The sequence below is a fragment of the Genypterus blacodes genome, unplaced genomic scaffold (genome assembly GCF_046128005.1).
Source record: "Genypterus blacodes isolate CSIRO-AG114 ecotype Tasmania unplaced genomic scaffold, CSIRO-AGI_Gbla_v1 ptg000070l_1, whole genome shotgun sequence".
In the NCBI taxonomy this organism is placed as follows: Eukaryota; Metazoa; Chordata; class Actinopteri; order Ophidiiformes; family Ophidiidae; genus Genypterus; species Genypterus blacodes.
In genome coordinates this window covers 3828500-3849863 of record NW_027466880.1, presented here as the reverse complement: position 1 = coordinate 3849863, position 21364 = coordinate 3828500, and the positions used below count along the sequence as shown (strand labels likewise).

Genomic DNA, 21364 nt, shown 5'->3' with positions numbered 1-21364 from the left:
GTACTACTCAGTCAGTCACACTTTATTGCACTGAACACACAAGTTCATATTTACAGACAGACCAGTCATGCTCATGCACACATACACATACACACACACACACACACACACACACACACACACACACACACACACACACACACACAGTAGCAGAAGAGAATGGCAGCCTGGGAAAGTGAACATGTTTGGGCCTTTGAATTCTCATCCTAAACATTCCATCCGTTTCTGTGTTTGGAGGCTTTGCTATGGTTTAGACGGTAGACTAAACTGATCATTGGCTAACTGTTAACCCAACACAATGCTAAACAAATTCCCCTTCCTCAGTCCTGTTACACAACCAAAGGCAGCGAAGAGTTTTGTCAGATGACCAGCAAGAGAAGATGAGAGTGAGATTAGACCAATCAGGGGTCAGGCTGAGGTTATCACAACCACTCCAAAACTAAAACAGATGGAGAAGTGCGTGCAGCGCGACTCAACATCTACTGTCAGACTCATATCTCTAGGCCATGTATTCTCCTGCTGCACTGGACTGCAAGAATGTCAGACTTACTGTAATTTTTGCTTTTGTATTCTAGGTCACCTAACTTTAACAACATTGCATGTGGATAAGCACCTGAGTCCAAGGTGAAGCCTACATTACATGATAAGAAATTCTAAACTGTGGTTATCATCATAAAATCCTACATCCAATAGTTCATATTCAGATATTAGTGCTGATCTCTCACACGCACATTTTTCTTTACATTAGCATTTTTTTGGTGTATTTTTAGGACTTTTACGACTCCTTTTTCTCAGCATTTGTTTGTATTCATTTTCAGTCTCATTAATGATCGTAGATACGGTCCATTTATTGCACTAGAACACAAAATTCTACTCTCTTTTTTTTCTTTCTTGTTATCTCTGACAATGGAAACCTGTCCTGCTCTCAGATGAAAGACCTTTTGGCGATTGAGAAATAAAAACTTAAAGAGTTTCTGCTTTTTGGAGGCAAACAGCGACTCTTCCTGTCGTCTGCCTGTCTGCTTTTTCTTTCACGTCGTCTATTTTTACATAATTGTTTGCTTGTTTTATTCATTATCTCACCATCTGGAATTCAACCCTGTGCAGCAATAAACTTAAGGGCACGCTCAGTCCTTCTGCTTCCCTCTCCCAACTCCCTGCACCTACCATAGAATACAGTTGTGATTTAAGAGCAGTGTGACAAAAGGACACAAGACTTTGTGATGACAAAAAAAACAAACAAACAAGCAAAACAGATGAGATAAAATGATGGAAAAATGTAGAACATCTTGTTGGAGATGTTAATTGTTTCCGCGTGGGAGGCGAGGGTGGTGATGGGGGAGGGAGGGGAAGAGGAACTTGAGAATATCCTCCTTGTGCCTTTGGCCTTTGCCTGACTTCAGAACTAAGTCTCTCTCTCCAGAGAAGAAGGTCAACACCAGGTTCAACTTTTCACCTCGGCAGCCTGAGAGAAAGCACTAAATACCAGGGATTACAGCACAGCACACTGCAGAATCACCTGGCCCTGCAGGGCAGTACAGTGTGTACAATCACAGCACATCTTAAAAGCTAAACACTGATTAATGCACTTTCAGGAAGGAATACATGCCACAATAAAACACCCTTGACAAAACAGAGAGAATCACAATAGACTTGCACAGATACAAAACTAAGGGCAAAGTGATGGAATGTTGGCATACAATTATAACTTACAATACTGGTGGACAAATACAGTAGCTGATATCAGCAGCTGTTACAATTAATTTTATAAATTGCATTTATGTGCTCTTTTTGTCATTGTAAAAGACACAAAAAAAGATATATCAGCTTTTATGAAATGGCAAATATCTGAAGAACGATATTATTATTGCGCAATCTAAATACTGCAAAATAAAACATGACTAACTCTCGTAAAAAATTGTGGTGATTATATCTTTTTCCAAATTAAGTCATAGTTTGTATTCTATATTTTGACTACATATTAGTGACACTTCATTATGAGCGAGCAAATGACAGCTTCCATATGACATTTAGCATCCAAGCTAGAGGTTCAGTGTGTGCATGCCTGTGCGTGCGCGTGTGTGTGCGCGTGTGTGTCTCTGTGTGTGTGTGTGTGTGTGTGTGTGTGTGTGTGTGTGTGTGTGAGAGAGAGAAAGCGAGAGAGAGAGAGAGAGAGAGAGAGAGGGCAGGGCAGCAGTCATGTTGTCGGCAGCAGTCAGGTGTAACTGAACAGACAGACCGACAGACAAGCACGAAGGCAGGCGTCCGGCTGGCGTCAGCGGCCACACGCCTGTCACGACACACCACACGCCGAGGAGTCGCATACCGCAGCACCCACACAGCATACACACAATGAGCGCTCAGTCCCCTGCATCACGCACCAGCGGCAGCAGCAATGTGAAATATTCACAAAGGGACAAAAGGTACAAAGCTGGGCAAAGAGGGAGGGGGAGACCTGGGAGGTGAAGATGGAGGAAGGGGTTTAGAAAGTGGGGTACAAACTAAAGGAGGGACGTGAAATATTCATGTGTGGGGATTTTCAGCTTTTGGATCTCTGTGTATAGATGCATGAGAGTGGGCCTTTCCAACTGTTGCAGATAGTTCAGAAAAGTTCATCATATAGAACATGGCTGGGCCATGATCCAGATTCAGATCAAGCCAGACCAAAACCACCCAACATTGGTTAATTTGGGATCTATTTTCTCATGGTTAATGCGTTATTAGTGAATACTTATTGGTTAGTGCATTGGAAACTTCAATGTTATACATAGAATGTGTGACTGCGGTGAGTTTGTTCCTATACAATCACAAGAAGCAGAGTCTAATATTGCAAGTGGTGTTGGAAATACAAATTCTCTGATATAGAAAATGTAATATTTTAGTTACTTTTCTCCCACAAACATGCCAGGTTGTCTTGTTGAATATACTGTATGTATTCTTTGTCTGGACGACCTCTATGTCGCAGCATTTTTTTGTCATTGTTCCTGACCTCTGACCCTTGAGCAATATCCTTTTTTCAATCTTTAATAAAATAAAGTTTGTGTAGTTGAAGGTCAATTATGGCTTATCAGCATAACTTAGTCACGTTTAGATTTACTTTTACAACATACAAGCTGTACAGCAAAACATGAACATACAGCAGCAAGGACAACGTGTAATCTGAACAGCCTCAATTCAAATGAAGACTTTAATATGGAGGGTTAAATGGAAAACAATAGAATAAAAATACAAAGTGCATCCACAGATAAACTACACATATTAATCAATCATCATTAAGAGTGAAGTCTGTTCACTGGGGTAGAGACAGCAGATATTTAAAGCTCTCTCCTGCCATCTGGTGGTATAAAGGTAGTTGAACTACACCACAGAACCTTGGCTTATTAAAAACTTGTATTTGTTTAGAAAGTGGTGATGCTCCTAACCCTGTGGGAATATAGGAGATGAACGGCAAAGACATCAACTTCAGCTATGTGTGAAGAAGTCACTTGTGTATGTTCAGCAACCAGGGCCGCATGGAGCACAGTGGGGCCAGTCAAACTATTGCCGACACCCTGAGCCCCCTTACATCTGGTGTTAATCAGCAAAGCTTACACAAACCAACACACATATACACACATACAAAGGAACAGACACACACACACGAAAGCACTTTTCCAAATAGCCCCTTAAGAAAATCCCTCTCAACTCCTGAACTTCCGACATGACTGGGGTCAACACACTTGCCCTGGATCTATTAGTACATACTACACCACAGCCATGTAATAAGACCTGAGGAGCTGTTCACATACAAGGAGTTCTCACACACACAGACATACACACAAAATATAGTTTGGGATCGTTGCACTATATGTGCATAATAACATAATAATTCTACCTACAAAACCACTGATACATCCTACTGGTTTAATTGGAGAGTGTGTTTGTGTATGTTTATGCTGAGTTGCAACAAGAACCATTTGTCAAATCACCTCCAAACTTGCCAAAATCATTGTTCAAAAAGTTGATATTTAACAATGTTAACGTGTGACCCATAGACCTCAATTGGAGGAAATCTTACACTTAAGATTAGCACAGAGACACTTTTGTAAATATTTACATCATCCTATTCTCCAGTCTGTAGTATTAGAAATCAATATGTCAAAGTATTGACTGTAACTTTTTCTACTCAAACGCAAAAATGGGAAATCTCACAATGTTAACAACATGCTCCTGCATGTAAATCTAAAGAAAACAATTCACAATTGTTGTTGTTGTCCCACTTGTAGAGGATAACATAATCCAATCGTGATTTATATTATATTTTATCATACATTGTTTGTATTGGTAATTCAATAATGCTTTTTGTTCTTGCCACATATCTTGTGACTGCCAACCTGGGGCGAGGGACAAATGTTTCATCATCTTATAACGAGACAGGATGTGCATTTGTACAAGTCACAACTGAGTAAATGATTTTTTTTTAATATGGCAAAAGCTCAAGCGGCCACTTTGGCAAGGCCGCACAACAGATTGCTGGGACAGTAAAGATTTAGCTGACAGAAGCCAACAGCGGTCGCCAACAGACCCAGAGAGAAAAATAGTCCTTCTTCTGCAGAGAGCTTTACCATGAACTGTTTACATGGCATGTCTCTGATGCCACAGTGGAAGGGGCCTGCCAATCTATCCATTCTTACATTTATGTGTTCTTTAATTTCCAGGCGAGGACCACAGTGGCAAACGTACAAAGATAGCAGCCTAAATATCCTTTAAACAAGCAATGTCCAACATTCTCAGGCCTGCTGGGGGATGGAACATCACCGGCTGGTGCTGGGTGGATGTGCCCTCTGATCTCCACTAGGTGGCATTGCCCAATGCTCCACAGTGAGAGATCTAAAAGGGGTTGGCATCCAAATGAAGTCCCCAAACCTGGATCCCTCTGAAAAGTGAAAACAATACTAAGGGCCCTTCTAAATTACAGATCTCCTCAATAAATAATAAGTAATAATAATAAGTGAGACATTCCACTCAATAGGAGGCTTGGCACACAAAATGGAGGGCAACTACTGTTAATGTCCCTGTCATTAGCTTTTTCCTGCCCTAGATCTCGTATTAGCTCTCCCATGTCAGGATTTTTTGTCTGCTTGCCAGCTTTCCAGTTTTCAGTTTTGCTGTAATATTTAGGAAATTTGTAAATAGCAATAGTAGTAGTAGTATTTACTTAAATAGTAAATATTTAAGTATATTTTGTTGTCTTGAGTCCTGCTGATGGATCCTCACCTGAGTCGTTACAGAGGCTTTACCACACACAACTGATGGCTTCTCAATTTTATCAAGTGCACCATATAAATCATACATTTAATAATTTGTTTTATTTACTAAACAAAATATAATTTTCTAAAATACAACAACAAGAAGCATACATAATACAATTAGTGGGCTTATCTGAGTAACTGTGTTATGACTTATCTGAGACATAATATGATGATATGATGCATTATTTTTCATAACTGAACTTTTATCCAAATGTAAACCTTTACAGATTTTGACTGTGATACTCTTTGGGTAGAAATAGTCACACTTGAAACAGTAAATTCCCTAAAGAAAGATTTCCTATTCCAGTAAATCCTTCTGGTACCTCACTGTAATTTTCTTGAATTGACATTCACCTCATATTGATGTACCCAGTGACATGTCATCAGGGCTTTTGAAACTTCCAACTTAAAGGCTCAAACACTCTGGAAGATGCCTGGAACAATGTAGTCTGATACATTTCCATCTATGAAGCCTGTTCCATTACCAGAAACAAACCAGCAGGGGATGGTTTCACCATTCCTCACATCCCTGCTGAAGTCCTTCTGCCAGTGTCTAGAGAGAAGAGAGAGAGCATGGATAGTGTGTATATGGAACAAAAACTCTTCAGGTGTGGTTTACATGCATATGTGGACATTATGAGACATGTTCACCTGGTCACATTGAGCGTTTGTCCTTTCACATACATGGTGGCATCTGTTTTGTCTGGTCCTTCACCTGGATGCAGGTCTGTCACCTCAAATTCTACCCCATGGTAGAACTGACCTGAAGGAACACAGCTCTCTTTATAGCAACATCACAGAAATTGATTTTTACATCAGTGCTGCCCCCTGGTGGACACTTGTTACTTGCTCCTACCTATAAGGCCATGCGCAGCAGAGGACATGTGGTGGCTGTCCAATGTGTAGAACCCTAGGTAGTCCTGTTGATAGTGACGCCTCTTCCACACCTTTGTGTGTCGGATGACCATAAACTTGACTGAGTGCCTCAGAGTCACTGTCAGGCTGAAGTCATCAGTCAACCTGACATCCAGACTGCAGGAGAGACAAAAGGAGTTTAACTAGCATCTTTCCCTGATCCACTGTACAATAGCCAACATGTCTAACATCAAAGGAAATATCAGCTATTTTTGTAAACAGCTATTATTGTTTTTTCTTCTTTTGGGAAATTACCTAAAAGTCTACCAGAGGTGACTGAAGGTATTTTTGCATAATGACTGCATTCAATTTAAGCTTGTGTGGTAAATATTTCAGCTATGAATGTTTGTGTCTGTTTGTGTCTGTCTGCAACTGTGGGATTGTGTTACAAAAAATATAAACATATCTTTTATCACATATGGCATTTTACCTTGTATTTACACAAATACAAAATAGTAAAATGTGTAAATACTGAAAATGCCATGTTCTATCATCTTTAAATTGAGGTCAATTTGAATTCAAGATTTTATAGTCAAAGTTATGTTACTTACTTGTATTCTTTGAAAGAAGTTGTGTCAGACCACAGAAGCTTGAGCTGTTTGCCTGCGTGGTACACAGAGATGTCCTGCGTAGTCACATCCAGCCTCACGTCCAGCCTCTGGTGGTTGATGCCAAAACGACCAAAGTAGGTGCCGACATGACCATCCAGACCTGCTGTCTTCTTTCCAATGATCTGGCCATTTACCACAAAACCTGGAAGTGATGCAATAATTCAGTCTGCAATGAAAGGTGTGATTGTGAAGGGACAGGTTCTGATCTTGAATGATGAGGTGGATAAAGCAGGTCTGACCTGAGGCTGCGTCTCTGACCAGGTTGAAAATGGTTCCTGGTTTGTTGTCAATATTGAAGCACAGCGCATCCTCTCTCTCTGGAAGCTCAATCATGAAATGAGGATCTCCATCCACTGCATCATCAGAAAAGCACAACATGATAAGAATAAACTAACAACAATAACATAACCACAACAAAAGCTACTTCATTAAAAGTTCAAATGTATACATAGTAGCCATTGTAGTTATCAAATAAAACCCTTTAACCCTTCTGTATTCAAAGTAAAAGTAAATGCTGTTTAAAAAATAAATAAATAAAAACAAAATCTATGCATGAACTTCTGCTGTCCTCTGGTCTTCCATGTCCGTCAGTGTGTATCATCATATACACCATAAGCATCTCCTGGGACATTATGCAATACCTAGCAACTACACTGGTCTGAAGTGTGTATATGGAGAATCCACAACACTGTTACCGAGTACAGTTACTCCCCAAAAGCGTTCCAGCAAGACAATTAGGTATTTTTGCTTCATTCATTTACAACCCTAAAATAAAATAAATTAAGTATATTCATGCATGATACAGATGCCAGGGTGTGTATTCACCACTTGAGCTGCCGCGTGAACCACCGCGTGAACCACCGCGTGAACCACCGCTTGAGCTACTACTTGACCAACTTCTGGGTGTGGCAGCAGAGCTGGGTGGATGAGCAGAGCCTTAAATCCAAAACAAAACACATCATCAGCATGTCAAAATGCTCAAAATGGAGTCTGTCAAACCAGTGAGTTGAGAATGAGAGCCAAACCCCTATTTTCTGCCTTCTGTCGCTCGTCTGTGGAACACACACACAAACACACATTTCATTTGATAGCAACGAATGAAAAATATAAATTTAAGAGAGGTTTTTTAAGTCTGTCAATTTGGTAAATAGTCTGAGTTCAGCCTATGTAGAAAATATAATTAAAAGAATAAATGTGACCAATGTGTCTTACCCTCAGTCAGCTTGTCAGCAATGAGAGATGGTTCTGGTCCATCCTCAGTTTGGGGTTTGGTGACCACCATGGAGGTGAGAGGGGTGACAAAGTTGTACTGTAAGGACAGTTCCAGGGCTCTGCGGGTGACATTGTCTTTTTCCGTCTGATTACCAACTTCACTGGGAGAATACAAGAAAAGAGGGAGGCTGGTTGGTCATTTCACCACAATACAATTTCAATTGTTTTGATTTGCGGCAGAAATTCTAAATCATATAGTGTAACACGACGCGGTGCTTTAAAGCTTTAGCAGGAGTCATCTGTCACTGTAGCTGCTGCTGTAATGGTTACAGAGAGGCACAGGTCAAACAGACAGATGAACCTCTTGTCTAGCAGCTGTTGGATGGTCAGGTAGGCCCACAGACGCTCTGTGAAGTTCCCATAAATGTATTCCTGCTCTGGGTAAATCACATTCCAGTCCACAGCACCGGCTTGCCCCTGCACCTGGAAGTCTTCCTCGGGCTAGAGGAAGAGGAGAGATGAAAGGAGAGAAGAAGAAATGAAAAGAGAAGGGAACAGACAGAAACAAAACAAACCATAGAGTTCAAAATGTGATGCCATTGTGGCAACTAAATGCATATTTCAACAATTACCCTTGGCACAATGAAAGTTCTATCATATCTTATCTTATCATTTTAAAACTGCTAAACCAATAACTGAGTTTAAATTCTATTTGATACACTTGTTACTAACACATGTTTAACATGATCAGAGATCAGATTTTTTCCCTTTCTCACCCCTTTGCCAAAGACTTCCACCAGGAAGTTGTCAGTGTCCTTGCCGCTCAGGCGACCAGCAACTACGATCTCTGTCCCATTGAACAGCTGGTTGAAGTGGTTGGTGGTCAGCGAGTCCACTGCGTTGTCAGGGTAACGCAGGTCCACGTCTGTGAGCAGAGTGCTAGACACCTCACTGTAGAATCCCTGCAGCTGAAGCGTTGCATCTGAAGCCTCAAAGATTCTGCGGGCCAGTCCCTTGTTTTGTTTCGCCATCACGTCCAGGAAGGAGTAAGACACGCCGTTACCAAAGCCGAGACAGAATAGAGACATTGTCCCACCTGTAGCATCACGCACATTGTCCTGGATTTTTTGGCGGTTGGTCACTCCTACAAGCAGTCGCCCACATGCACACAGAAGCACACACAGCAGAGCAATTGTGTGTGATAATGCCTTCAAAATCTTACAGGACAAAAAGATACAAGCATTTGAAAAACTTGTCAGACTTATGGAAATCAAATATAAATAAATACGATTCTGCTGTGCTCACCGGTGTTTGACATTCCATCAGTGAGTAATATGATCATATCCACACTCCGGCCCGGGAGCTTCTTGCTTTTACGGTACTGCAACAGCATGCTCACCGCACGCAGCACTGCAGCATTGATGTTGGTGGCTGAATCAACACGTGTGACAGATTAATGAAAGTTACATGTTATGAAAGTGCAAAGAATTCAACATTGAGAGCTCAAAGAAAAATCCATATCGTCATATTTTGTTCAAATGTGACTTCTGAACAAACTTTTCAATGGTTTGTGAAGGTTTTACAGTTTAATTGTGACTTTTGCATTTGGAAGAAGAGAATCATTACATCAAAACACAGTAAGGGAGGAGGATCTGCTTCTGGTTCGCTTCATATCCCGTACATATTACCAGGTACACTAGAAACTTGATCCGTATTTGCAGTGAAATTGGCACCACATTCAGGCATACTTTAAAAAGTTGCAACCAACAGCTTTGTTGCTGACTGATTGATCAGTTTATAAAACCTGGAAACCCAAAGTTTGTTCTGATGAATTGCTTCTTATTGACCCCCAAAGCCTTAAAAGACGATGTATTGACATTCATAATGGCAATAGTTACTTCTAAAATGTGCATGGGTATGAAGTGGCACTGCAAATTGCAGCATGAGGAAACTTGACTTACCCCCACGATCTCTTATCCTCTTTACATATGAGATAGCTTTCGCCACATTTTCCTTTGTTGCTTGGGAAAGAGAATTCCTCCATGCCTCGATTCTACTGTCAAACAATATGAGAGAGAAGTAGTCCTCTACGTCTAGGTCTTCCAGGATTGCACGCAATGCCTCACGGGTCTGCAAAGGTCAGCAAGTTTGCATACTTTGACTTTGGCACACAGTAAACATACGGTACACAGCCACACACTCATTTAGTAGTTCTGTTAAAACTACACGACTAGCCCTGCTCCCATCCAGCAGTAAACGTTTATCATTGAACGTGCTGGAAGTGGGCATCCTGGCACACACATATACAACATGCACACATAACTAAACAATGTCTCACCTGCTGCATTTTATTTCCACTCATTGAGCCACTCCTGTCGATCACAAACACCACAATTTTAGGGACTCTAGGTAGGTCACGTGGAGCGAAGAAATGCACAAAGTATCCATTCACAATCTGAATTAAGAGATTAAGCATTTAATTAGTTACCTGCTATTAGTATTAATATCACAAGCCATATTAATTTATATTTATTATTATTATTATTTATTTAATATTATTAGTTCCACTTTATTTATATTATTTCATTCAGGTTTTATTGTTGCTGGGTTTCTCTGTCTCTGCCTCTGTCTCTCTATTTCTCTGTCTCTCTAAACTCAACCGGTACAGGGAGATGGGCGCCCACCTAGCGCCGGTTCTGTCTGAGGTGTCTTCCTGTTAAAGGGGAGTTTTTCCTTGCCTCTGGTGCCAAGAGATTAAGCATTTAATTAGTTACCTGCTATAAGTATTAATATCACAAGCCATATTAATTTATATTTATTATTATTATTATTTATTTAATATTATTAGTTCCACTTTATTTATATTATTTCATTTAGGTTTTATTGTTGCTGGGCTTCTCTGTCTCTGCCTCTTTCTCTCTCTTTCTCTGTCTCTCTAAACTCAACCGGTACAGGGAGATGGGCGCCCACCTAGCGCCCGGTTCTGTCTGAGGTGTCTTCCTGTTAAAGGGGAGTTTTTCCCTTGAATTGAATTGAATAGAATAGTGTAGAGCTTTGCAAAAGTGAGCACACATCCAAATTAAAGGGGCACTGCCAAGACAACAATCCTCTACTCATGGCTCTATCTCTCAATGATGCAAACCACTTGAAACACTCATCATTATCTTGGCTATGTAATGGTGGTAGTACTATATCTCTGTACATGAGACATGACTAAATTTTGCACTTTCTTTTGCCGCTAACCTGAATGTCCCCAAGGCTCTTTGCACGATTCACATCATAATAAATGATGAAATCTCCTTTGATTTGACTTTCATTGCATCCTGGACACGTCTGCTGCTCCAGCGTTGCTGAGAAAGAGATGTGTGCCTGAAAGAGGGACATCTTATAATGAAGAGACATTATTTGACGCTTTGGAGAAACACCACTAACCAAAGAGAAAGATTACAAGAAAATTGGGTTTCAAGAACTGTACCTTTTTGTCCGTTACAGTTTTCTCCACCATGGAGAAGAGCTCATTTGACAGGAAGTCACCAGTGGCCTCGACAAAAGCGATGCCCTGGGGCTCATAGATATCAGCCACAATCTGCCTCACACATGCACACATGCACACACACAAACACACACACAATTATCAAAGCATGCAATGTGACACAAGGCCTTCACAAATTCCTTGCTCGTGGCTCGTACTTCACTATCAGCAGTGGAGCAAATACCATAGAAGAAGAATGCACCACCACAAATACCAGCTTTGAAGTTGAATATAACTTAAGGTTAACATATTTACAAGTAAAATATAGCCAATGTACTATAAAAAGCACACACTCTGCTCATTATAGGGAAATATTAAAGACCTGAAACTGCTGGACCGGCTGTTTCATTGTGACCTGGGTCAGAATCTCATACTGGCCCAGTTTCCTTTGCAGGAGCTCCTCGTAGACCAGGACAAAGGTCACGTTACTTTTGGCTGCGATGTTGACAGACACAGAAAACTTCTCCATCTTTCTCCCCGAAGCCCTGCGTAAATTGATATAAACTTTAACGAGGCGTTCGCACCACAAACGCCACAATTCTTTTTCATTTCGGTTTAGCATACTTGACCAGTCCAGCAGTCTGTCCTGATGAGACAGCCTTCTCGTACTGTTTCTTGGCTTTCTCTTTCTCCTTCACCTCCCCAGCATAGACCTTCCCATCAATTTCCCTGTGACAGACGACAGTTGGCATACAGTAGATGAGAAAACAACATATCTTATGTGGTTCGACAAAAAAAAAGACTTTTGACTGACATGCTGAAGTTGACGATGAAGGCCGTTTTAGGAATATCCACTTCAAAAGAGATCTCCTGGGGGGCGTCTTCATGATTCAGAGCAGCTGAGGTCATGACGGTGTGAGCGAAACGAGACATCACAGTGCAGGCCACTGTGAAGCTGTACACCTCCACTCTCTGAAGATACAAACATGTTGAGTTATGGCACCACAGCACTCTGGATCAGAATAGATATCAAAACTTAATGCAACACTCATGTCTGTAATTATGAAGCAAATGGAAGATTTCAAAAGTTTCATTCAGGCTTAAGGAGAAACAGATGAAATGAATCCTTTAGAGAAGTTTTATTGTTTGCAAGGGGGGGGACGAAAAAAATAAACAAGCTGGTGGAACTCAAGAAGGGCAAAGGAGGACAAGCAGCATCTGGAACTGATGGAGCTCTCCTTTGTTTTTGATGATCATGTCAGACCTCACAAGTAATTTGATATTTATTCTTACGTACAAATGCTGTGGAGAGTATTTAGGAAAGATCTGTCTTTCCATTTTCTTTTAACATACTTCTTCAAAATGACTTTGTCACTTACGTTTGTAGTGTTTGTGCTTCTTTTCTGTAGGAGACAGAAAAAAAAGTTTGGCAAAGAAATCTTCCAGGTGAAATCTGAGTGATAAATTGTAGGAAACAGGCAGCATTCATAGTTATATGTGTGCACTGTAGTGGGGGTTCAGTACCTTGATGGATCTGACATCCAGAGAGCCCCTCGCCTCCTGGAACACAGTAACATAATGTTGTATCACTTCAATTCACAACTTCCTGAATAATTACAACTTGGCTTTGTAAACAAACACATGGGTCCTATTATGTAACCATTGCAATGCTTTGTGTGACAGTAATCCATTCCTACTCTCCCTTACTGCAGCACTACGGTGCACACTGAGTGAAAGCTGGTTGCTTCAGGCACTGTCTCTTTAAAGTGATAATCCTTAGATTTTTTTACTTGATCTGATTGTTGAGGGAAACCATTTACAGCTTTTATGTTTCCAAATGTTGTCAAATGTCAAAAATGTCAAATGTTTAAAAATGTATCCAGATCTTCTATACAAAGTCACACATTGTTAATAAAACAGACTGGTTTCTATTTCTCATCCGCCCTATCGTCTTAAGAGTGAAATATGACTCCAGTGGAAAGTTATTGATATATACGTACAAAAATGTTATGTTTGTTTATTGAAAAAGATGTACCTGTATTTTCATTTATATTGATATTTTTTGTGATTCAACACATGGAATCTCATGGTGATGGTTTCTACAACAATTATGAACTTTGCTGTGTTTCTGAGATGTGTTGTAACCAAAAACAAACAAGCAAAAGGCAGGGGGGCAGGGAGGCAGTAGCTCAGTCGGTAGAGCCTCCGCTTGGGAACCGGAGAGCTGCCGGTTCGAGTCCCTGCCCGAGGTGTCCCTGAGCAAGGCACCGAACCCTCAACTACTCCCCCCTCTGTAATGGGTGGTAATGTAATGTAAGTCGCTTTGGATAAAAAAAACTTCTGCTAAATGCTCGTAATGTAATACAAAAAAATACAGGCAAGTTCTATCATAGAAGGTGATTTATATAATTATCACAATTATTTGTATTTCTTCTTCTTCTCATGACTGGAATAGTGAGATGTATGTAGTGCAATCAACCAAATAGGAGTATTCAGTGAAAATGCATTACCTGTGTTGCAGCATCGGCCCTTGAGATGACCACAGTTCTATGTGCAGGAGTTGGAAGCCAAAAGCAGACACAGAGCCACAGCAGCAGCAAAGATCTCCACACAGCAGACATGCCTGAGAAATGAGGGGGCCACTACCGTGACATGGTTTAATAGCAACGTGTTAGAGAGAATTCCTGGCATTCTTCCCATAAGAGTTGAACTCCTCCTATGTGTTGTGCTGCAGGAGGAGGCTGGACACTGCTCAGGCACACTATGTTTGCGTCAGTGTGCGTGTCTTCTGGTAATTAAAGGGACAAAAATGAGTGGAGGATCAGTATCTTGCCTGGGCTTGTCCAGTCAATGTGTGCGTGCGTGCGTGTGTGTGAACATCTAAATCCAGGAAATTCCCTCCCCTTTGTCTCTTTCCCCTCCAGACTGTGAGAAGAAATGAATCCAGAATTGAAACATCCACCAACAAACCAACAGCACTATGTACTACATGTTGACATTTTCTTCAATTAAACTTTGATCATATACAAAGGACTTACATGAGGTCATTGTCAACGTGTTTGTACGCTGTTTGATGTGATTTGTAATTATATTTTGTGTGGTTTGGTTTCGCAGTGGATTGTTTGCACGTTTTATTGCGTTTTTATTGGCATGTTTTATGATGATGTTGCAGGGGGGCAGTAGTTGTGATCATACTTCGTTTTGGAGTCCACTTCTGATCGGCGTCTCACGTATATACAGACAAATGTGGTCGATTAAATGTTAAAACTGAAGATGTAAAACACAAATATTTATTTTACTACAAAACACGGAACACACAGAAAACACGGAACATACAAAGAAGATATTATTGTCCAGTTCAAGTACTTTCTGCTTCTTCACAAACCGGTCTCTCAAATACTTCCACTTCTGCCGACACACACTCTCCTCTTTTCACAAACTCGGGGCAATTTCCCTCCGCGAGTTATTGCACATATGGTCGTCTTTGTACTGTTTTAACGAGAAATTCTAAAGATGCGGGTAGCGCCGGACCGCTTCACCGCTTCACGTTTGTTTTCTAGCGTAGCAGCCACTTTCCTTTACTTAGCTCTGGTCTCCTGTCAACAGCAGTGGCGACCGCGTCCTTCATCCCCCGTGCAGATCTCCTCCTCGGGTCTTCCTCTGCACGCAGAATCCCGGAGCTCTGTCCGCGTCTCATTTTCTGTCCGCCGCCTCCTCCGAAGTTCACGCCAGCGTCTTCATCAGGGCTGTGAAGTAATCTAAACGGAGGCGCATCCTGCTCACTCAGTGAGGCGATTGGTCTTCGGCATTAACACGTTAAGGATGGGAAAGAGTTCTCAGATGTGTCATGACGTGTGGCCACGCTATCCATGAATAGTAAACTTTAGACACACTAAAACCACAGCAAAATGCAATGCTAAAGGGAGGCCAGCTTGCTGTCTTGGTGGTTCCGGCTGATGGCATCAAGGAGCCTGGCGAAACCCAGGAGCTGTAGAGCCCAGGACTGGATGGACGAGTGCAGGGAGTCTGACTTGTAAAGAACATAGTATTTACCAGCTTTTTATTTATTTTCAACCCTCGTAATGTCCTCCCTTTAGTCTGACTCCAGTCCAACGCAGCACCACAAATTTTATTCCATTTATTCTGGGACAATAGGTGACCCCAAAATGGTTTGACTGTTATTTTGAGCATAAAGTATAAATTTTCAATTAATTTTGTGTTACACCTTTAGTCTAACTCCAGTCCAACCCATTACCACTTCTGCCGCACCCAAAAAATGCATGTTTTTGGACCTGGCATTGCATGCTGTCCATACCCCCTGTTGTTGTGCCATTATTAAGTAACCATTGCTTGACCACATACATCAAACATCCAAGATAAAAAATGTGTTGGAGAGCAGTAGGGTGTGACTTTTTGCCCCATTACATCACATTGTGCTTCGGCACCATTTCAGCATCGTATCAAACAACCCCTATAAATTTCAGACCATTTGATGAAAGAAAACACATTTTATCAACTTTTTAGTATTGTATGGTCCTTGGGGTCAATTTGACCCCAGGGACCTTACGAGGGTTAATCTCTATTGTAGAAATATTGACATGTTGAGCCTGTGGCCCTAGTGTTTGTGTTGAGATGGCATGGGACACATTTTTATTGGTTTTATAAACAGTATAGACTGTGACAAAATCTGTCCTCTAAACTGTACACTTGTAACTGTGATACCAGCAGACTGTGGACATAAATGCACCACTACAATACAAAAGTATTTACTAGATGTAGCGGGTTAGTGCACAGCAAATCAGTCCAGAGAAATACAACAAAAGCCAACAGGGGAATGGCAAAAGGCAAAATCTGAAATACTGTCGAAGACCGAACAAACAAACAGGGAAGCAAACACTAGCCTGTACGGTGAAGCGATTATGGGCTTAGTCGGCTCTCCTCAAGCACAAGTCCATTTATGAAGCTGACTCACTTCTGAGTTCAGTCTGTTGTCACGCAACTTATGCTCCATGGCAGACCTGGTCTGCAGCAGAATTTGTTGGAGGTAATTGTGAAATATAAAGCTCTGCTTCTTAACCAATAACCTTGCCTGGACACGGTACCTGCACTGCTGTTTTCCCTTTGAGCTCTACTATCCACACAGGCATCTGACAGATGCAGAAACACTATTATGCCCAATACTTTTCCCCTATGCTTTCCCCACTCAGTATAACTACTCAAATGCTTAGACTTGACTATCAAAGATTGTCGTGGGCTTGGCTCCATACAATTCAACCTGGACAATGAACTAATCCCTTCCAGTCAACGCGGAAACAACAAGTCCCTAGAAACTACTAGAATAATTACATAAAGGATAATAAGAGGTAGATAAATGTTCACAATTGCCAATGTTTTTATCAGATAACTTTAGTAGCTAATTACCATTGAACCAGTCAGTCATGACAAGGTAGAAAGACAACAAACAGATTCCCAAGGTAACATAACTTTGTAACACAGTGGTTCTCAAAGTGGGGGGCGCAACCCCTGCAGTCTGACAAACTGTGGCCGACCAGTCACATAGTCCACTATCCATGAAACCAGGGGAGAGTCTACCTGCATCACCCACAGCTTACTCCCGAGCAGGGCAGGCCGGACGGTGTTGAATGCACTGGAAAAGTCAAAGATCATGACTCTCACTGTGCTGCAAGCAAGGCGTCCTCTACTCCTAGTTTCGGCTGATAGGCAAACTGGAGAGGGTCCAGTGACGCTTTGACCAGGGGCCGAAGGAATGACAGGACCAGTCTCTCCAATGACTACATCAGGTGGGACGTAGTCTGTAGTAGTTGAGGGTGCTGGGACGTGACTTCTTTGGGACTGGAATCAGGCAAAGAAGGGTTTAACCAACAAAATTGCTTATAATTCCCACACTGGTTCATCCCAACAGTTTAACAGAAAGCATACTTGTTTCAAGAAGGCAAAATCATAAGTCTCTACAAACAGAAAATCAAAAGTTTCAACTAAGTTACAAGTTACATTTTACCACACAGGCCCGTCTGTAGTCCTGGCCCTGGACCACTCCTTTCTGACCACTCTCTGGTCACTCTGGTCTCTGATCTCCCGTTTCACCGTCGCTGTCTGTCTTGTCTTGGTGATTACCACCCTGATGTGCAACAGGTGTGTCACCATGTTCACCATCTTGGCAGTTCTCCTTACGTCTGGCATCTTAGGTTTCATAGTCTCCAAATGCCACCAGCAGAGGAGGAAATACCTCCCATTTGGGACCCAGCCTCCCCTGTTGTCACAACACATATGACAGAAAGGATAATGGAAAAGAAGATCCTAGAAGAAAAGATTAAGCTTTGGGACCCCCGACAATGCTCCCCCCACATCTGGTCATAAATTAATAGATAAACAGATCAAATACTGAGGATTGTAAAACAATATAAACAGAACAAACCGAACAAACCAAAGCCATAACCATGATTTTCAATGCAAACCTCAAGTTCTTCAATCTTCATTACATGCATTGCAGCAAGATATAAATCCTCTTAAATTCCCAGAGGACATGTGGACTACAGTCCTGTTCATGACTGTTACATCTCGTTCTGAAAGGCTTGTGTTTGCAGATAGGCCTCCTTTTATGAGAGCACACACCTTTTACACACACGCATTAACAAATCCTGCTGATTAGACAAAGATCAGTGTAGCATCCTTTGTAAAACAGGCCCGAGGAAATAACACTGGAACGCTTAATGTAAGGAACAGAATCGAACTAGCAGAGAGAGAGAGAACACACAGACTAAAAACAAGGCAGGGGAAGATGATGAAGGACGGTTAAAACTCATCTGGACACGTGAAACTCATCAAGACAGGCAATCACACAGGCAGCAAACACACATGGGCAGGATGCAAAAGATCTGAAGAGGAAATGATGAATGAATGACATGAAACAAATAAACATAAATAAGCAAGGCAAGAGAACAGCACGAGGCATCACACCACCTTTCGAAATCATTGTTAATGCAATAAGTTAACAGTTGACAATTTTGTTGCAGACCGCAGAAGAAATTCTGCCACATTTTCAATTCTATTGGAAGAAGTTGCTGAAATCCCTCCTGAAGTCTCTCTGTCAGCCTCTGTGGATAGAAATGTGAACAGTCTTTCAACATTATGATTGCTGTTCTTAGCATGCAGATTGAGAAAGTCTCTACTTGCATGGATTTCTTGCTGTTGTCATGCTTTTGTCTTGCACATATAAAGTTGCACCGAAAATCATATTGTTTCGTATATTGTTTCTTGTGTGAATATTGTTATATTGTTAATTGTGTATATATTGTTTCTTGTGTGTATATTGTTTCTTGTGTGTATACTGTGTATACTGGTTCTTGTGTGTATAATGTTTATTGTGTGTATATTGTGTATACTGGTTCATGTGTGTAAATTGTGTGTATATTGTGTATACTGGTTCTTGTGTGTATATTGTGTGTATATTGTGTATACTGGTTCTTGTGTGTTTATTGTTTATTGTGTGCATTGATTTTGTACGTCCTACCCTATCCTATCCTACCCACCACCTACCCACCACCAGTGGGTCTGCGATCCTTGCTGAACACCATGCGAAGACAGAAGAGACACAAGGGCGTATTGCTTGTTCTGTACCACTGGAGGGCACACACTCACATTCCCAGATCACAGATACAACCCAGAAATAGAGCCGCAGCTTATGTATTTCCTATTACATTCTTAGAAGAAAACTCACACACACATTTAGCAAGAGTCACTTCGGTCACTTTCTGCTCTTTACAAGCATATCATTACAACAGTATACCTCTTTATCATGATAACAAATAAAACACTTCAGCACAGCCTTAAGTATAGGCTGTAATAGACCGATCAGCCGACCCGTATTGTTTTATATCGTCGTCCGTGAATTACAATTAGTCTAGGAAACAGTTTATCTCAGACTAAAAGGATTAGGGTGTGGCACATCGACAGTGGAACCCCGCCAGTCTCAGCGCCATCGACTGACCCTTAGGAAAAGGCTGATCTGTGCCAGGGCCAGCAGGGTGGAGGAGGGCATTGTCAGCTGTTAGCCTTCGTAAAACAGACTGGAGCCCCTTTCCAGCTGCACCACCCCTCACGTCACACCTAATTATACACACTGACAACAGGCAGGGTGAGACAGAGGGACAGGATCTGACTGACTCACTGCGTCTAGCCCAAGACTATATAACACTCCGGGCTAGCACAAACACATAGACACACACACAGAAGTGACTGCTGGTGTCGTGACAGTGACCGTTGGATCACAACAACAACAACTCAACTCACCATGTCACAGGTAAGTCAACTCAAGTCAAATACGCTCGTGAATGGTAACACTGACAGACTGAAACTTCCTTCTTATTCATCTTGCTCCTCTTGTCATACACTATTGTCATTTCCCTCTTCTGGTCTCCCTTCTAGCCAGGTGAGGTAAAAAAGAAGAAGCGTCCACCCATGAAGGAGGAAGACCTGAAAGGAGCCCGGAGTAAACTGGGACTTAAGGGCGAGGTCAAGAGTAAGACGTATGAGGTCATGGTGGAGTGTGGTGAGTCAAAGCTTTTCTTAATGTTGTTTCCACAGTCACTCAAACTCAGACATGAGATGTAACGCCACATAAGCTGCTCCTGTCCCAATCTGTGGAGACATTTCTGGCTTTCTACCCTCTAATTTCATTCTTGTTCAGAAGACATTTTGGATCTACAGAACAAGTCAAAAAGCTTCCAAAGGCTGTTCTACAAGTTTAGTTAGATCCATGAAGAGGTGGTTCCTCTGTGTTCTGCTACATTGTCAAAATACTTCTGGCTGGTCAGAATAGAAATGAGGGATAAGATAATGCCACAACACCACTCATCAAATTGTATGACTCCCACCTGCTGTAGGTCGAAACTGCACCTAGGCAATCATACCTTTCTACAAAAATGAGCTGCATTTACAGATCTGACAATCGAGATGTCTTCACAGATATGCTTTGCCCCGAAATGATTTACCCCTCATTTGATGCCATATGTTCCTTTATTTTGTCTTATTTGTTAATTTAGAACGGTCGGGCAAAGTGGCTCCATCAGTGTTCAGCGGCGTGAGGACCGGTACAGAAACTGCCCTGGACAAACCGGGTGCCAAAGCTCCTGGGGCCAGTGTGTTCAGCAAGTAAGAGGAGCAAACCACACGTAATAGCAAGCCAGCAGCCCTGAAGAAGTACACCGATGCAGTCTTTATTTTTCATTTATTTAGTGAGTAAATGATGTTTGTGCCAAACATGGATTGCACAATGCTGTTTTTTTTGCTGAGATTTGATTAGAGAGAAAAATCAGTTATGTGCGATTTTGACACTGCTGTTGTGCAAGGCATTATGCGCCTCATCCTTAGACTTTGGTACTAGTTAATGATGTGATTGATTTGCTGCCAATATGTTGTAAAATGTACTTATCTATTATAACTTTTCACGTGAATAAGTGACTTTTTACTGATTAAATTTGCTTGATATATAAACTCTTTTAAGTTTTTCATTTGTCCTCTGTAAACTACATAGAGAGTAATTATAGAGTGTAATTAGTAAAAAAGACCAGGCAGACATATCTTCAGACCTCTGTGATCTTTTCCTAGATAACATCGCCGTTAATTATCCCAAACTTTTTTCAAGCTTTTATTCAACTTTTGGATCATTTTCTTAATTTCTAATTTCTTAACTTAACTGAAGGCTCCAGCTATGCTAAGCTCACCTGTAAAGTTTCAGAACTTGAAAAAGGGATCTCTGTCCTCTACAAGATACAAAAGGTCTGGTCTGGTCAAGACTTAATCTAGAATCACTGAATGCGTTGCTCACAGCCTGAACAAGTTGA

At 41.4% G+C, this 21364-nt stretch overlaps 2 protein-coding genes across 2 annotated transcripts; one reads left to right on the top strand and one right to left on the bottom strand.

The window, feature by feature from the left end:
* Positions 1-5329: 5329 nt before the first annotated feature.
* LOC143005325 (inter-alpha-trypsin inhibitor heavy chain H3-like) lies at positions 5330-15234 on the bottom strand. Its single transcript, XM_076156666.1, has 21 exons — positions 14012-15234; positions 13026-13061; positions 12881-12904; positions 12316-12473; positions 12126-12230; positions 11884-12046; positions 11505-11615; positions 11273-11398; positions 10368-10484; positions 9991-10159; positions 9335-9460; positions 8806-9173; positions 8391-8530; positions 8030-8190; positions 7843-7869; positions 7643-7753; positions 7057-7170; positions 6758-6959; positions 6148-6323; positions 5943-6054; positions 5330-5844 (listed from the first exon to the last, which is right to left on the bottom strand). Exons 1-21 carry the CDS (start codon positions 14120-14122, stop codon positions 5706-5708), a joined length of 2796 nt encoding a protein of 931 aa, XP_076012781.1. The 5' UTR covers positions 14123-15234; the 3' UTR covers positions 5330-5705.
* Positions 15235-19584: 4350 nt separating this feature from the next.
* On the top strand, positions 19585-20969 carry mustn1b (musculoskeletal, embryonic nuclear protein 1b). Its single transcript, XM_076156827.1, has 3 exons — positions 19585-19821; positions 19947-20070; positions 20564-20969. The coding sequence occupies exons 1-3, from the start codon at positions 19813-19815 to the stop codon at positions 20674-20676; spliced, it is 246 nt and encodes an 81-aa protein (XP_076012942.1). The 5' UTR covers positions 19585-19812; the 3' UTR covers positions 20677-20969.
* The last annotated feature ends 395 nt before the right edge of the window (positions 20970-21364 follow it).